General features: G+C 40.8%; 1 protein-coding gene across 1 annotated transcript in view; it reads left to right on the plus strand.

Annotated features, from left to right (window-relative positions):
- Window positions 1-18,765, plus strand: part of EXT2 (exostosin glycosyltransferase 2) — a 124,384-nt gene that overhangs the window by 60,819 nt on the left and 44,800 nt on the right. Inside the window, exon 8 of the mRNA XM_019746443.3 lies at window positions 562-693. Within this exon, the coding sequence (XP_019602002.3) occupies window positions 562-693 (132 nt within the window). The remainder of the gene's footprint in view (window positions 1-561; window positions 694-18,765) is intronic.

Consider the following 18,765-nt stretch of genomic DNA (forward strand, 5'->3'; position numbering starts at 1 on the left):
TTATGAGTGTTGAGCAAAAGAAGTCAGAAAAGAGTACAAATTGTTTTGATTCCATTTACGTGAAATTCAGTAGTGGGCGCAATAGAAAGCAGGAGAATGGTTCACTCTTCGAGGGGTGAGACACGGACTGGGGAGCAGCATAAAGGACTCTTCTGGGGTGCTGGAATGTTCTATATCTTTATCTTGGCAGTAGTTATAAGCATACGTACATACGTAAAAATTCACTGAGCTGTACAGTTAAGAGTTGTACACTTTATGTTATATCTTAAAATAAGACTATAAAAACTTGCTTTGGTAAGACCATGATATTTTCATCATCACATAATTTCTCTTGCATCCAAATTGAATCCACTATGCACTTTCCTTGTTCACGTTCTGTTTTGACTGCATTTGGCAAATGCACACTTGAGAGGGATCTGGCGTGAGCAGCAGGGAGTGGGTGCCATAGGCTCCCCGCTTTTGGGGAATAAAGGAATTGCCCAGACCCAGATGGTGTGATAGAGCATCTAGTTCTCCTCTGTCTCACTTGCTTGCTTACTTATTACAGTGTTTTCTTTACAGGCACGGTGGTTCTGGGAAGCATACTTCCAGTCAATTAAAGCCATTGCCCTGGCCACCCTGCAGATTATCAATGACCGGATCTATCCATATGCTGCCATCTCCTATGAAGAATGGAATGACCCTCCGACTGTGGTACGTGAATTCCAGTGCTAGCAGGTCAGCCAGGGTCCCGCTATCAGGAGGAAACAAAGGAAAAATGGGCTGAATTTGGAAAGGGTGTTTAAAGTCTAGCTCTCTACGCTGAAAGTGTGCAGTTATACTTGGGGTCTGATTAGGCCAGCTTAATTTTGAAATGATGACAAACATAAGAAATACGGAAGCTGTAGCTTCTAGTTTGTTTGAAATGTGCTTCGGAAGACAGTGTGTTTATTTATTGCAGAGTTAAATGGGGAGGCTTGGGTCTTGTTGGAAGTCAAAGACTTCCTGATGACTTTTGCAGTCGCAGTGCTTAGGACTCGTGAAAAGATTCTCTCAGCTGCTGAATACTAATAGTTTGTATTTTAAGTGCTTAGGGACTGTGCTGAGTACTTTACATGGATTATTTCAGTGAACATTTCCAACACCGTGTGAGGAAAATAACCAGCAAAAGTGATCTAGAGGCATTATGGATTGCTACAGTCACTTGCTCGACTGTGGCTGAAGCCCCTGGGTATTTCCATCAGAGAGAGAGGGAGGTCAGAAGCTGCTTTCAGGACTCCTTCCTTGCTTGAAGGAGTCACGAGACACTTGTGGCATTGTAGGGACTATGGAGTGGCCACCTCTCATTGAAAAGGCCTGAAACTCTGGGGCTGCCAGTTATCGCTTCCTTTGCACACCTGGCTGTCTAGCTCACAGACCTCAAGGCTTTCACGTAAGGTAACTGGACCCCATTCTTCATTCCAGTCCCTCTTTCTCTCTGGCCAGCCCTCCTTGTCTCCTGATTCTCAATAGTGCTGCATTCTGCCACCTGGTGATCTTCAGAGGAGTCTAGGGACTGACTCTCCCTCCAACCTTTATTAAGCAGTTTCTCTGTGTCAGACACTCCACCAGGTGCTGAGACTGTAGAAAAAGAAGCCAATCCCTGCCCTCAAAGGAACGCTCCACTAACTTGGGAAGCCAGCAAGTAAGGCAACAATTGGACGAGAAGTATTGGGAGACGTGCTGTAATAGAGTGGCAACAGAATGCCGTGGGAGCGCAGAGGGAGGCAGCACTCCTTGCTGGGAGGGGTCAGGACACTTCCTCAATTCAGGGGTGGGGGGTGGGGGTGGGGGCGGTACCTGCGAGGACGTGAAATATATGCTTAGGGTAAAATCAAACAAAACAACAACAAACATCTTTCTGTTTTGCTTGAAGTCAAGTTTCCTTGTGTTCATCTCCTCCCTTGAATCCATTGCCAAAGGTAGCCTTCCAGAATGTTTCTGTTTGCATAAAAGCATCATTATATAGTTATAGAACGCAGATGGGATCATACTACATGCATCTTGCCATTTTTACTTTAATAATAAGTTATGGACTTATTTCCATGTCATTCTATACAGTACACAGTCTACCAACATATCTGCAGGTTTGAATTCTGTGAGTTTGTATCCATGGATTCAGCCAACTGCAGATCAAAAATATTCAGAAAAAAATCCAGAGAGCAAAACTTGAATTTGCCACTGTTGAGCACCAAGTTGAATCTGTGCAAATGAAGCGATATGTAGGCACATCCTGCTGTGGCCTGTATGCAAATATAGGTCATATGCGTGTGCGAACACTGTGCCATTTTATATAAGGGGCTTGAGCATGTGCAGATTTTGGTATCCAAGGGGGGGTCCTGGAACCAATCCACCAGGATACCTAATATGACTGCTTCAGTTTATGGATGGCTGTATAGTATTCCATTGTTTAGGTGTGTCTTGCATAGCCATTCTATTATTGATAGAGACTTAAGTCGCTTTTTTTCTATTTTCAAACAGTAATACAAGGGACATACTTGCATATATATTCACACATAAATGTGTAACTATGGAATTAATTTCAGCTGAGAAATTGCTTAAAGAATATGTACATTTTGAATGTTGATACATATTAGCAAATTGTCCTTTCAAAAGACTATACCAATTTCTAATTCCACCGATGACATTTTGGTGATTCCGGTTCTCTGTGCCTTCAGTAATCCTACTTGAATTTTTGCTTATCTGCAAGGTAAAACATGATCTTATATGTGTGCATTTTTCAAGTGGAAGGTGGATATCTCTGCCAGTTTTCCTCACAATGTAAATATAAATCCTGTTTGTATTATGATTAGTCACATTGAATTTTTAGATTGTTTTAGGTTTTTATTCAGTGGGTACTTAGTGGGTACCATATTTCCGGCAGTGTTCTTGGTACTGGAAATGTATCTGTCAGTGAACAAAGCAGAGAAAGATCCAGGCCTTTTGGGAGTTTACATTGCAATGGATCTTGCTCTCTGGGAGCAAGATTTGTCTTTCTACTAGAATTTTAAAGTTTTCCTTATATAGGCCTTTCACAAGTCATGATAAATTTTTTCACAGATATTGTATCTCTCTTATGCTCTTATAAAGGAATACTTTCTGACATCATAGTGTCTAACTGGCTACCATTTGTATAAAGATGTGTTATTGACATTTGTATATAAATTGTGAACTACTCTTACTAAGTTCTACAATTGTTTCATTTTTTTAGTTGATTCTCTTATGTTTTCTAGATATGCAGTCTACAAGTGCTAATTTTGCTTCCATTTTTTGAATCTTTTTTTAAAAATCTAATTGCATTGGCTAGTACTTCTAGAACAATGTTAAATGATCTGAGTGTTAAAAGAGGAGGATAGGTATTATCCAGGCAGAGGAAGGGGGAAAGTTAGGTTTCATCCAGAAGGAACAGCAAATTCAGAGATGCAGAGGGACGAGAGCCTGGGGGTTTAAGGAACTTCAGGGAGGTCAGCGTGGCAGCGGTAGGGGAGGCCTGTGAGGGAGAGGCAGCGCACGCAGCCTGGAGAGGGCCCAGATCACAGAACTCCTTGTATCTCGTGGAAGGTGTTGGAGTGTTGTCTGTGGGTAACAGGAAATCACTGAAACATTTAAACAGGCTGGTAATGTGGAGAGATGGCGTCGGCTCACTCTGAGCTCCGTGTGGAGAATGGGCCATTACGGTGGTAGGACTGGAGGCAAGAGACTATTTCAGGAATGCAGGTGACACTTAAAAGAGGATGCGTGTAAGCACTGGCCAGGAGGACTGACTCTTTGAACTGGAAGTGAGGGAGTTTCGGATAACGGAGGTATGTGGTGTAGTTTATCCAACAGGAGAATGTGGGCGCCTGGGGGTCGTCGGGGAGGATGGGGTTGGAGTCTAAACTCAGTCTGACTGCAGGGCCTTCCACAATCTGCGTCCGGTCTCCCTTTCTAGATTTACTTCCTTCTGCTCCCTTGCAGGGAGTTCTAGATTTCTGGCAACACAGCTTTGTTCTTCCTGTGACTAGTCCATGCTTTGTCTTCTCTGTGCCTTTGTGGCTGTTGGTCACCATTGCCTTTTAATTGTCCACATGTTATCTAAATTTCAGTGGCCTGCTCATATACCCCTTCCAACGTGAGGTTTTGCAGATCCCCTAAGCAGGAAGTAAGCTTTCCTCCTTGTAACTCTTAGAGCATATTACCTGTGTTTGTTTCCTGTCACTTCACATGCATAGAAGTGTAATTTCCTTTAAAGTTTTAACCTTCTTAAGGGAATTTCTGAGTTACTTTGGTATTCCTCATAATACCTAGGACAATTTAATTTGGACTGGAAGCCCTTGCTATATAAGGGGGTGGGCAGAAGATTAAGATCCCAGGACTTGAGCTGTCCAAGGCTCACTCACAGACTGATGTAACATCCGCTATTTTATTTGACCTTTACCTATTGGGAAGGTGGGGAAAGTGATGAACTCATTCTCATCTATAAAGTGGACATAACGGGACTCACAGTGCCTGATGACTTGTCTGAGGTCATGTAATTGGCACGTTGTATAAACAAGTGAGAACCCAGGTCTTCTACCTGTGATGATTTTGAATTGTCTATGGAGTTTTACGGGAGCCTTTGAGCCTCCTCTGGGCTGAAACATTTCCACTATTCCACGCATGTTTTACAAGCTTGAGACAAAGAGCATCACATCTGTTCCTCTGCAGGAGAATTCACACAGGTGGGTTGGTGACAACGCAGCCAGAAAGTGTGCAAACAGTGGGACTTTATTCTGTACTTTTATCTAAAGCTCTAAGAAACATTTAATAAGAATAAATGGTTGGAATTTTCATTCTCTGTCTGTCAAAGGAATATAAACTAGGAGAAAATAGTACGTGAAATTTTGCAGTTTTGAAATAGATGTCTTTTAATTTAGGATAAAATGGTTGAAGAGCTGGACTCTATCAATTTGGGAAAGAACATAAGTATAAAAGGCATAAATCTGGACATGCAACTGGAAAATATATTCTATATTTTTTCTTTAACTCTTTCTTAAATAGTCCTTTTTAGTGTAATTTAGTGGCTCCCCTATTTCTAGGGGCTCGGGTGGTGAGAGGCTTGATTGAAAGCTGTGGGTTTTACATTCTGCATCTTCAGTGAAAGTAACTGAGGGGAGGCCCAAGTAGCACTGATTTATTTGTAGTTGACTATGCCCCTCCCCTTCAGGAATATTTAACCCACTCTAGATGTGATTACTATGAGTCCAACCTGCAGGGGAGTCGCCCCTCTAGATTCCATCAAATTTATAATATGAGAGACCCCGAGGTGGGAGTAGATGTGGATCTTGGTCAGTAAATCAAGGGATGGTCTGGGTTTTTCAAAGCTATGCTATCAGGGCCCCCAGCCATGCACTGCGCTTGCTCAGACTGCAGAAGAAGGGGTGAGAATAGAGCCCTATTTGGGCCAGATGCTGCTGCCTTAGTTTTTTGTTTTGTTTTAAAAGCACCTGTTTGTGGAATCCGAAGACAGCGAGGGTGGCCTTGCAGAAACCAAATGTTCACGTCACCAGGTGCTTTGCCCGCAGATAGGAGACCAGTTACATTATGCATGTTATACCACACTCCCAAAACTTGAAAAAGTTTGACAAAATAATTCTTGAGCATAACTTGAAAGTAGCAGATCTGTGTGGTTGGGAGACATTAGCCCTTTGTTTTGAATCTTTTCTTTGGAAGGACTTGTTCACCAAGTTAAGGTTCCTTATGAAAGGATGAGTTTGTTTTTGTCATTAATTTTCTTAGCAACTCATATCAAGGCTGCCTGTATTTTACTACCTTTTCAGTCTCTCCATGCTTTCATTTTTCTCCTTTTTTGCAAATGTCAGCAAAAATGTATCATCTCCCCAAATGCCCCTCACCTGTATCACTTCTAACGCTAGTGACATTCCTGGTCTTGCCCCTTGGCAGGCCTCTTCCCTACATCTGGACCCACCCTGTGTAGCTAGGGGTCTCGCACACCCTCCCTCGCCTTGCTTCACCTCGCGTCTGGTTCTCTGCCAGACGTGAGCATGTCTGGAGGACAGAGACTGAGCAAGTGAACGTTATTATGGCAGGGGCAGGGGCATGGGCGTGGGCATGGGCGTGGGCATGCAGTGGGCCAAGAACTGAATTTTGGGGTTTCTGACATATGTTGCCAAAACCGTATTTTCTCAGCAATAGTTTTTAAAAAACTAAATGTAATATAGTCCTGCACTCATGTTGTAGGGTGGTATATTCTCCCATGTTATTTGTCTGCAACATGATTTAAAAGATTCTACCTGACAGCAATGTTACATTTTATTTACCCAGTCCCTTTGACAGTATTTTCCCCCCAAATTTGCTGCCGTGTTTCCATGAAAATAAGACCTAGCCGGACAATCAGTTCTAATGCATCTTTTGGAGCAAAAATTGATATAAGACCCCGTCTTATAAGACGGGGTCTTATAGTAAAATAAGACTGGGTCTTATATTAATTTTTCTTTGAAAAGACACATTAGAGCTGATTGTCCGGCTAGGGCTTATTTTCGGGAAACACGGTATCATAGATAACACCAATAAAAATACTCTAGATTGGTTTTGTTTTCTGCATTTGACCATACCAGATCTAGAATAGAAAGGGGAGTAGCAGGGGTCCCATAGCCATTGACAAAAATTGATGAGAAAAATAGAGGAAGTGACTTAAAGTGGTTTGTTGTACCCAGAATACGAATGAGGTTGAAACACGAGAGCGTATTCCTATGAGATCTAGCCAGAATGGCTACTTAGCTGCAAGAAAGACCTCAGATGACAATTATATACGTACTTATCTGGGCTTCCTGTAAGCCTCAGTCCAAGTCCAGCTTTGGAAGACAGAAAGGGAAGGGATCACTAGGTTGGAGTATTGCATAAGAGCGCTTGATTGGCAGTCACCACCCATGAGGAGCAGGGAGTTGTGGGTAAAATGTGGCAGTTTGCTGTAGCCCCCTATGTTCTTAGGAAGGTGCTTCTCCCACTGTAGAATGCATCAGAATCTCCTGAAAGGCTTGTTCAGACACAGATTGCTGCCACTTTCCTCCAGGTTTCAGATTGAGTGGGTCTGGGTGGGGTCCTAGAATTTGCTTTTCTAGCAAGTTCCCAAGTGGTGTTGATGCTGCTGGTCGAGGGACCGTGCTTCAATGAGGGATTGATCGACTGTGAATGTCCTGATTCCACAACTGGAGAAGGCCCTCCCTCTCTCCCCGTCCAGTTCCTCTTCTGGATCCCTAGGGCTTAGATTAGAAGCATCTAGACGCTGGGTTGAGACTACATCTGTCTCAGCTACATTAAAAACACCGGGCTGCTCGTACTTAGATGTCCAGACGGTGGCCCTCACTCGCAAAGGTTATAGTTGTACAAGCAGCTGAAAATATCACTCAACTGTAAACACTGACAAGCAATAAATCACCCGTCAGGCTAAAGAAGCGCCGGCTCAGACGCATGAAGCAGAACTCTACGTTGAAAAGATACCAGGTTAACAGTCTGTTGAACTCAACTCAGTGCCCTTTAACTTCCAGGTTGTGGAATGTTTCTCTGGAATTTGAAAGTCCACCCTGCCCCCCAGGAGGCCTTCTGGGTTTATTCTCCCCTTCTTCCTCCGACTGCTGAGATATGACTAAAGTATGTGTGGAATTTAGAAATTTTAGCTTGAATTTTAAGTAAGTTTAAGCTTTTTAACGTCTTTGTTTTTAGGGGTATCACATTGATAGGATCACAGTTGCACAGGCAATCCAGTATACGACCCTAACCTTTCCTTGAGTAGCCTTTGCTTTTGAATTGTTTCCTATCTGTAGTTCTGTGGAAACAAGCTAGAGAGTCTCCAGCAGGTCAGCAGCAGCCAGGGACTAAAGAAAGCTGAGTTGAGTCTGGAGATGGAGAGATGCAGGAAGATCCAAAGAGCTTGATCTGGGGCCCCAAGCAAAGAACTGGGCCGATTCTGATGGTCAGGTAGAAAATGGAAAACACGAGATCACCAGCCAGATCCAGATGGGGAGGATATGGAAGGAATATGTAAAGACCAACTCAAGGGTGTTGTTAGGGTGATCATGTCCACAGGTCTTGTGCACAAGCATCCTAGACCCTTCCCGGTGGAGAGGGACCCGTGTACCTGTGGAACACACATCTGCATGGCAGCTCCGGGGGTGCTGGTGGCTGAGTCTGCACACACTGGCGTCCCTCCTCTGGTGCTGACTTAGAGTCTGCTGTTAGGGCTCCAGCATTCATGAATCAAAACCTGACTGCTTCCTTCCATCACACAGCTTGCAGGGGGCAGTGTGTAGAATAGTTTTCTGGAGTGTGTGGGAGCTTGATCTGGCAGCAGATTCATTAAGAACATTTTGAATGTTTGGCAAAGTCATTCTTCGTGCCCCAGCTATCACTTATGAGCACATCAGAGTCCCTTTTCCCTTGTTTCAGGGGCCATCTTCATTTCTCCCTTGAGGTCTGCTCAAATGATTCAGTAGCAGAAGTTACCAGGAAAATGGAGTTGTTGGGTATTTCAATGTCAGGATAATGGATTTTGTTTTCTATTTTTAATATCCTATCCTAGTTACGTGCCTCCCAAATAATTTTTAAGTATAATTTTCCAATTAAACGGTCATTACAGATGCAGAGTAGAAAATTTTCCATGGAGCTCCAACTAGAGGTGGATTTTTCATTTTTGGTTCCCTTATTTCAGCTATATTTCTTAATTTTATATTTTAAAAAGTAGTATGGTTTTAAAATTCAAATAGTAAATAAAGCATTAGTAAATAAATAACTGAAATTAAAGCTGTACCCAAGGAGCAACTGCTTTCAACTCTTAGCTTTCCTCTGGTACTTGTCTTCCTGGCTTTCCGTAAAATGCTTATAGTGCTGTTTTTGGTTTCTCAATCACAGGCGTTATCTTTTTACTTCCTTTGAGTTAGTGCCTTTTCTCCTGTTCTCCCCTCTTTCTCTATGGAGTTCTCGTTCTCTCATCTTAGTGACAGGGCTATATCATTTTTTATTGAAGCAGTATTTATTGTGTATAGTATTATTATTGGGACTATATAATGTTTTCAATTGAACCAGGTAGTAAACCACGATTGTTTCCTTTCTTATACAACTTTTTATTTTCCAGGGAGTTAGCAGCCTTTTTTTTCCTTTTAAATTTCCATGTTCCTATCACTAATTAATTTTTACTAAATTCTCCAAATGAAAGAATAAAATGGTCATGCACAAGTGAATTATAGGATCCCTTCCTTCCCTCCTTCCCTCCTTCCCTCCTTCCCTCCTTCCTTCTTTCCTTCTTTCCTTCCCTCCCTCCCTCCTTCACTTCCTTCTCTCTCTCTCTCTCTCTCTCTCTCTCTCTCTCTCTCTCTCTCTCTCTCTCTCTCTCTCTCTCTCTCTCGCCTTTCCTTCCCTCCTTCCCTCCCTCCCTTCCCTCCATTCCTTCCCTCCTTTCCACCTCCCCTCCTTCCCTCCCTCCCTCCATCCCCTCCCTCAGACCCGCCCTCCCTCCCTGCCTTTCTGGCTCCAGTCTGGGTTTACTGCTCTCTCGGTATCCTGACCTCAGTTCAATGTGATTTGGGATTTCCCTTCTTCTCTCTTCTTTGTTGGATTCTTTATTTCCAAGTTCTGACATCTTCCTCATTTTGGGTTTATTTTTTCCAATAGCTTCTCAAGAAAGGGACTATTGGAAGATACATTTTCTTGTACCTTGCACATCTGAAAATGTATTTATTCTATTTCACGTTTGAGTAATAGTTGGGCTAGTGTATCTGGTTGAGGTGAGTTTTTTTTCAGAATTTCTTCAGAATTATTCCATTGTCTTCTATGCTTCCCATTTTTTATGTCAAAAAGTAAGGTGTCTCCTCATTCCTGATCCTTTATGTAACATTTTAATGTTCCTGGGAAATTCTGTGTTATGAAATTTTATGATGATAGGAGTATGCCTTGGTATGAGTGTTTTTTTGTTCACTGGATACCGATTTGGGCCTTTATAGGCTAGAAATTCATGTCCAGTTCTGAGAAATTTGTGTTTTTTATATCTTTGATTATTTTCTTCCTCTGTTTTCTCTTTCCTCTATGGAACTTCTGTTGCCTGGATGATGAATGTGCTAGATTGATCCTTGTTTTTCTTATCTTTTCTGTCCTATTTATTATCTGTTTTTGTTTTAGTGGGTTTTTTTGTTTGAATGTCTTAGATATTTTCTCAATATTGTCTAATAACCTTCCTTTTGATTTTTTAAAATTTTGTTAATTTTTATTTCTAAGAGTTTTTTCTTGACTTCAGTTAATCTTTTTTTATAGCTTCCTATTCTTGTTTTAATGCTACGTTACTTTTCACTGAAGATATTTGTGGTTTTGTTTTAATTTTTCTTCAGCTCTTTGTATTGTTTCCTTTTTCAGTTCTTTATTTTCTAATTTGTATTGGAAACTTTCTTCAAATACCTGATGTTTCTCAGTAGTCTGCTCTTATTTAAAAGTGAGGCACTGAAAGCTCATTAGAAGCTCTTTGTAGGTGGATAAGGCTTATCAGTTGATGGGCTTTCCTTAGGATAAGAGGATGGGGACCTGGTCCTTTGCCCAAATGTCGGTGTTCGTGGGTTACTTCTGTTGGATTGGTTCATTGGTCCAGAGAATAATTTTTCTGCCCTTGGGAGTGGGGGAGAGGATGGATAAGTCTGGGCTTCAAGCCTTTTGGGAGCTGAAAAGGGCACGGAGAAGGGTTCTCACTCGTGCTTTTATAGCTGATCGCTTAGGCTCTGTTCGTTATAGTGCCTCGCCCTGCCTTCCATGTTTGGAATCTCTAATTCATTTTTTCCAGAGAATAAACTTCCCTTCTCCTGCTGAGGGGGCAAGGGAAGGGAGGACAGCAAGAGGGTTCGTTCGTCTGCTTGTGCTTGTGGGTTTAAGGGATCAGAGTTCCTCCTTTCTGGACACCTAGTACCTCCAATTTCTGAGTCTTCTTATTATCATCGTTGGTAGGTTTAGCTTTTTTTACGGTCTTCTATCTGCGTTTTCTTTGTTTGCTTAAACAGACCTAAAATTCTCTGTATTTTTTTATTTTGACATAATTTCAGACTTAAAGTTCCAAAAATATTAGCGTTTCTGTATACCCTTTACCCATATTCCTCAAATGTTAATATTTTGCCACATTTCCTTTATTCTTTTCTATGTGTATATGTTATGTACATGTATATGTGTGTATATATACAATACATATTTTTGATCCATTTTCAAGTTACTTGCACCTTCTAAATACTTATATAGAATCACAGTAAAATTATCAAAATCATCTAAAAATAAACATTGATATATTATTATTTAATCTGCAGACCTTAGATTTTGCCAGTTATCCTAATAATGTCCATTACAGCAAAAGAAAATTCCTGACCGTACATTGCATTCAATTGTCATGTCTCTTTAGCCTCCTTTGGTCCACAAATTCTTAGTCTTTGTCTTGCATGACATTGACATTTTTGAAGAAAACTTGTCAGTTATTTTGTAAGATGTCCCTTGACTTGGGTTTGTCTGATGCTTTCGCATCAAATTATGCATTCAGTTTCAAATTATTGAAATTCAAGTTACGCATTTTTGACAGGAATGTCACAAAAGAATGTGTTCTCAGTGTATCACATTGGAGGACCCTTATCAACTTGTCCCATTTCTAGTGATGAGAAACTTCAGTCAGGTTTCAGCTGGATTTCTCCAATGTAAAGTTACTGTTTTATCTTTTAATGTGTCTTGTTGGGAAATACTTTGAGACTGTGTAAATATCCTGTTACTCCTCAAACTGTCATCCACTAGATTTAGCATCCATTGATGATTTCTTGCCTGAATTAATTGTTGTTATGCTTGCCAAATGGTGATTTTTCTAATTCCCATCCGCTAACTGCTTTTGAGAGTGATTTTTCCTTAACCTTGGGGTTCATGTCTTTAATCAGTTTTGGGAAATTCTCATTTTCTTTTTGAATATTACATAGCTGTCATTCTCACTAATCTTTCCTTTTGGAGTCCTAGTAAATGTATGTTACATCTCTTTCATTCTGTTAGTATGTGTCTCAGGTTGTTGTTTTTTTCCCCCCCTCACGTTTTCTACATTTTTATCTCTCTTTACTGCATGCTACATAATTTTTCACATCTCTTTTATTCTCTTCAGCTGGGACCAGTGTGTTTTATCCGGCCATTGAGATTTAAATTTCAGTGGTTGTTTCTAGATGTTATATTGTTTTTCAAATCTGTCTGCCCCATTTTTTTCATAGTGTCTTTTTTCATATGTTTTCAATTCATTTTTTTATATCTTTAACTATTTGAGATACTCAATATTTTCCAATTATCCAATTTTAAAATTTCTTGTAATGTCTAATCCTGTCATTTATCTACTGCCTGTTACTCTTGTTACATTGTTTCCTTATATGTTTTATAATTTCGGAATGTGAGTTCATCTTTAGTGAGGTTTTCTGTGGAAATCTTTGCCATTGGGGTTAAGAGGGTATTGTTTGTGCTTGGCGTTTTTTGGTGTGTTTTTGTTTGCTTGCTTGCCTCTGACAGATGTTCTTGAGTTATTGTAGAGCTAAATCACTGGTTTTAAACATTAATTTCTCAGTAGGAGTTTTCCATACTAGACAGGTGGAGTTCATTTAACCCCCAACTAGAGTTTCTATTTACCAGGCCAGTGAAGTCTTCTCCATACTGTAGCTGTGGTACCGTCAGTGAGCTGTCAGCAAACATTTTTCTGTCCAGGTCAGAGAACAAGCTTCTCTTTCAAACTGTTAGAGTATTTCAAGTGTGGGATAGTCAGATGAAGTTGTAAATTTGTGTCACCTCTCCTGAGAAGTACTAGTTTGAGCCGCCGTTAACGTTCTTGAACACTTTGGATTATAGATAAGCCTCGTTTGTTTGAGTCAAATAAATTGCTAGTCTTTTCACTGAAGCATTTAAGTGTTTTTAGTATATTTATTAAGTAACAGATCCAGGGATGATGATTGTGTATTTGAAGACCACGTTCTAACAATAATCCAAATCTTTTGCAATATCAAAGAACTGAACCATTATTTTTAACATACCAAATTATGAACCAGTGTAAATCAGTGATGTGTTTTTGGGCTCCTACATTATTGTATTCACCCATTTAATTGATTAGACAGTCTCTTAACCCATCTTACCATAGATCTGTTTAGTGAAATGTATTGCTTGCAGACTGATAGAACTCATGAATTATTAAAAGCATCACATATGGAACCTGCTCTTTTCTCATTCCAAATTCTTTTAATATGGCTTATGTTGAGCCATTTAACTGGCTTCTGTCCATCCCACTGATGGAAGCCACAGCCAGACGCGGGTTCTTATAAATGACTGGCTTCTCTTCCACTCAAGAGGAGGATAAAATGTCAACTTTTTCCTTTACTACCTGAAAAGCAATCAGTGGCAACCCTTCCTGCTCCTCTTGACAGTAGTTTGGCTTTATAGAAGCAGGGTGGGCATTTAGCCAAATGTGAATTTCAGTGCTATAGAAAGAAAAAATTTAAGTAGCTAAACCTCAACTACTAACTGGAATTTTCAGAGAGGCATTCAGATGGGTTAAACCTATAAGCCTATATAGTAAGCTAACTATTGTTCAGAAATTCCTGAACTGTAGGTTTTGATCCCTTCTTTCCTGGTGATGATGCGAGGTAACTTACTAAATCCCTCTTTGTAACAGTTTGCTCATCTGTAGGAATGGGTTTAGGATAATAATAGTTTCAGAAGAACAGTGTAACAATTAGTACTAATTTCCAATTGTTAATCAAAGCCATTGAAAAGGACATTTTGGATTCAAACCTAACTTCAAGACTATTTATTAGCTTGACCCTGTGCTTTATTATCTCTTTGAAATTATCTTTATCTGTACAATGGGGGTACTATTTCACAGGATTATTATGAGATATTAATGAAAAAATATATGTGGAAGCCTTTTTAAACGGTGTAGTGCTATAAGCGTTGTTGATGTAAGGCTGTCAGTGTGATGCTTTATCATATGGAAACATAAAGTTTAGAATTGGATGGGACTCTGGAGGAGAAAATTGACATTTGCAGGAGGGTGTTTTTGTACCCAGACAGGCTCTCTATTTTGTATTTTCTGTTGTTTAATCCTTACATCCCCAAGAGTAGCATTCTGTTAGCTCCATTCTTACAGATGAAGAAATTTATTTTTAATATCTACCTCCCCATCATCCTATTTCATAAATGAGGAAATGGAAATCTGAAGAAGTATGATGACTTGTCTAAAGCATAGATTCTCAGTTCATTATTCCATATACTGTCATGTTTTCTTAATGTTTTTCTCTTGTACACAAACTTGACCCCAAAATTAAATAGAAAACACAATAGTACCTAATTAGATTGACAATGCAGATATAGAAAGACATCTGTCACTGGCTTTATGATGGATTAGATATGCTAAATGGCCTTTCCACCTGAACAACTGAAATACTGATGAAGTATTATCAAGTGATTTTAGCCTGTTGCTAAGCTGGCATGAAGGTGTATTTGTTGCCTCTAAACAAAGTGAAACCTGGGATCCTGAGAGGTGAGTGGGAGCCAAAGCCAGCTTTTGCTGTGGAGACTTTTATAGATTTTGGTTACCTGATAACTATGAAGTAGGGAACAGGGTTGAAAGCCTGTTAGTTGGAGAATCTAACAAGAGCTTCCTGGATGAAGCCAGGAAATTAGAAGACTGTATCTTCGATGGAAGAGTAAAGAAAAAGTAAGTCATATGCCCCCCTCACATGGTGTATGGTCCAAATTCATACTACAATTGTGGTCCAAATAAACCTTACGAGGAGAATTTCATTGAAAGTGCCCCTGAGTTGATAGTGACCAGCAGAAGTAGACACAAACCTTCTCTTGAGAAACTCAGCTTCAATCCGGGTCTCAAGTAATTCTTACAAATAAAATGTCTAAGGAAAATGAGCAGCTCACAGTTAAAAACCATAAAGAAATAAGGCAACATTATGAGTGAGAACCAGCAGAAATACACCTCCAAGAACTTCAAGTGGTTAGATTAGATTATTAGATTTAAAGAAATTATTCCGCATACATCCCAAAGAGACAAAGAGATGGAAAATGCGAAGGAATCGTGGAGTGATGTGGAGAACAGAGGGCCAGGGTCCAACATATGCCTACTCAGAGTTCCCGAAGAAGAGAAAGAGAGGGAGAAAAAGAGGAAGAGAAGGAGGAAAAGAAAAAGAGAAGATCTTAAACACATCTAGAGGAAAAAGGCTAATAGTAGAAATATTTGGCCTCCCCTATGACTCTGATTTAGTCTCTATGGCTCAGTTTCTTTGGATGTCAGAGGCCCAGTACCTGTTACGTCAGTACACCTAAATGCAGTTAAATACATTCCAGCCCTACCATATAGAATGCTTATTTATGAACAAACTACTGTAAATAAGTTGTTGGGATTCTAAGTTGATAATTTATCCTCTCCCTTATTGAGTTTGCAGCACTGAGGGGATTTCTGGCCTTTGGTTTTCTTCATCTTTCATGTGTCTGTTTAATGCAAAGTCAGTGAGATTTAGCCATCATTGTTATCTTTGTTTTCAGAACAATCAGTTATTTTTTGTTGGTGGAATGAATTAAAGATATAATGCAGCAGGTAGGCGTCAGACTCGTCCTGAATCTTTTCTCTCTTGATCGAAGCGCCCACTCCAGTCATCGCTAGGCCTCTGTCATTCTCCGGTTTCCGCAGGCCGTGCTTGCCCGGAACAGTGTTCTGCTGCGAGGAGTTGGGCTGCAGAAGTTGAGTGGTTAAGGCAACATGGGCCCCATTACTGATTGCCCCTTTCAAATCTCCCAGCAACCATTAACATAAATATCATCTCACCATTTTGGACAGGGGACACCACCCTTATGCACGACAGTAATATGATGCTAATGCTTAACCCTTTCATTGCTTTGTTGGTTTCAAAGGCCTGGCTATACATCCATTGATAGGAGTCTGTTTGAACCTAGAGGAGAAATGAAGGGGTTAACTCCTTTTGGTTTTGCCCTTTGACCACTTCAGGATGAGAGGCATGATGAAATACTTTTCAAAGTCTTCAGTGGAAACACATCATGCATAATTGGAGCAAAAAAGAATAAATCAAAGCTTTTTCCCCCCTTTTAGTCTGGTAATTCATAATTGAAACCACATTGAGGTAAGGGTTGATAACTTCAAAACAACCAAGAAAACTGCCCTTTCTATCAAGGTATGGCTAGGTGAGGCGACTCATTACCAGGGGCTCCAAAGCTTCTGTGTGGAGGCCTGTCCTCTCCTCTCTTCCTTTCTTCTCTGACTTCTCACTTTTCTACTCAGGCAAAAGACCTTCATTTAAATCAGATAAGGGTTTACTCAAATATCTGCTTAATTCTCTTCTTGTCACATGAAGTTATATCTACATAGTGACATTTAAAACATTTCTAATATGGTGACTAATCGCAATTAAATTTTGAATCTCTTTTATTGAATTTGGTTGATTTAGAAAGAATTCTGTAGTTGGTAATGGAATGTGGTTTTCTTCACTCTTGATTTTATAATCATCAAGTAGTTCCAGCAAGAACATTTCAGAATGGTTAGCTAAGGTCATTTGTTCATCGCCTTCCTTGGCTCTTTGTATGGTAGGTAACTTTGACTCAATGGTTTGGGTTAGGCTCATAGGGGGCTAACCATGACCTTTCACCTGAAAGAAAGCAAAACAGGATTGCAGGAAGGGCCCAGGTAACTTCCTTTGTGTGAGATTGCCAAGGGCACACCTAACTGTTTGAGTTTGAATTTTTTTTTGAAGGAGAAAACCCCTCTGAATTGGTAGTTGATGCTAAGCCTGGTCTCCCAAGGCCTTCCTTTCAGGGCATCCTGAAACCTGAATCCACAGCTCCCTCTTGCTAGTTTGTCGGCTCCCTCCTAGCTCCTTTACCAGAAGAAGCAATATGAAAGAACTTTCTAAAGCTGGCATTGTGACCTGGCAGTTATTGTGGCTATTATGGATTACTTTCAAATGATTGCCATTTAACAATCTGGATTTCTTACTGAAGCTTCCAAAATGAACATTAGCTGTAGGAGTGAGAAGCAATGGGTGGGCGGGTGGGCAAGATGTGAACAAGGTATTTTGGCGAAGTGCCCGTACTCTGTCAGGATGACACATACTCCTGTTGGTGTATCTCCTTCCATCTTTGAGTCAAGTTTCCCCGAGTGTATTTGAGAGTTGTATTGATAACCAAGATTGCAAAGGTGCAGCTGCAATCGATGGGCTTTTTTCAGGGCTCTGTTGCTGGGTGCCTGGTTCCATGCCCGGTCTTGCCATGATGGAAATTTAATCAGGCCACACAGTTAATTGCCAGCATTGTTGGCTTTCTCCCTGGCAGAAGTCAGAGTCTTGAGTAAATTATGGAGGTTTAAATTTGCTTGATTTCCTGCAGAAAGTGAGGTCAAGAGGTCCCAGACTGTAGACACTCTCTTTGGTCAGCCAGCAGGGGGGCAGGTCTTAAAGGTATTTCAGAGGTGACTAAATGCCGTTTTGAAATGTCCTTCTCCGTATGTTTTTTTCTCCGGGGGTTAGTTTGTTGACCTTACCCCAGTGGAGCGGAGAGTCTGTGTGAAGGCACACCCCCCAATTAAAGCTGCCTTTCTCCACGCCGGCACTGTGCTCCAGAGGCAAATGGGGTGATGTGTGAAGAGCGAAGGAGCAACTGGCATGGAAGCGTTGGTGCAGAGCAGCTTTTCCTACTTCTGACCTTTCAAACTAGAACATACAGGTAGCAAAATTCATGTATCAGTAAAACAATACTTAAGAAGAGAAAGTTTTTAAAAAAAATCAACATGAAGCTAATGATGTTGACTTACAAAAACCAAAAACTTGTGTCATACAGGGCTTTTCATGATGTGGCTGCAGCCTGCCTGAATCCCTCTCATTTCTTCTCCCCCTGTGGCCTCCTCCCAGCCGCTGGAACCTGGTGGAAACTTTCCCCGTCTTGTAAGCGAGTCTCAGCGCTGCTGCTTGGTTTGCCTTGGGGCTTCTTTGTGCCGCACTCCTGCTTCTCCTTGAAGACTCTGCAGGGGTCCCTCCTCATCTCCTCCAGGGAGACAGAGGTGACCCTGTCGCCCTTCGTGTCCCTATAGGACTTGAATACCTTGTTTTAGTACTTGTTCTTTTGCACTGTAATTTGCCCTTTTCCCTGGCTATCTTCCCCAGTAGATTATGAACATTTCGAAGGGAAGGAATTTGTTCGTCTTTGCAGCTTAGTATGTGTTCAGGAAATGTTGACTGAATGAGTGAGTACCAGCAATAATACTGACAGGAGTGATTGCTGAATGTCTCGTCCCATTGTCTCAGCAGGCAAGAAGAATATGAACTGGGGAGAGCTGGAGGGTTTTTGTTTGTTTTAAGCGACCGTTCGTGGAGTTCTGTGTTGAGTTCTCTGCTGAGTGCGATTGTGTGCAATCTCATTTAATCATCACCTAGGAGGTAGATGCTGTCATGCTCCCCATTTTACAGATAAGGAAAAGAACACTCTCAGAAGTAGCTTTACATATCATGAAACTAGTACAAGACAGGGCCCAGATTCAAACTCTGTTAAATACCCTAATCCTACACTTCAGAATATGTACTTAGCACAATAAGATTCTTGGTAACTACTTTCAGATGAATGAACTAAGTTGGAAATGATTTCGGAGTTCATGATGTCGCTCATTTGAGTGTATATCAGCTATTCTCATCCATACACGAAAAGGACAGACATGACGTGGATCGTTTGGGT

Source organism: Rhinolophus sinicus, chromosome 14 (genome assembly GCF_057876585.1).
Source record: "Rhinolophus sinicus isolate RSI-liver-muscle chromosome 14, RSI-T2T, whole genome shotgun sequence".
Lineage (NCBI taxonomy): Eukaryota > Metazoa > Chordata > Mammalia > Chiroptera > Rhinolophidae > Rhinolophus > Rhinolophus sinicus.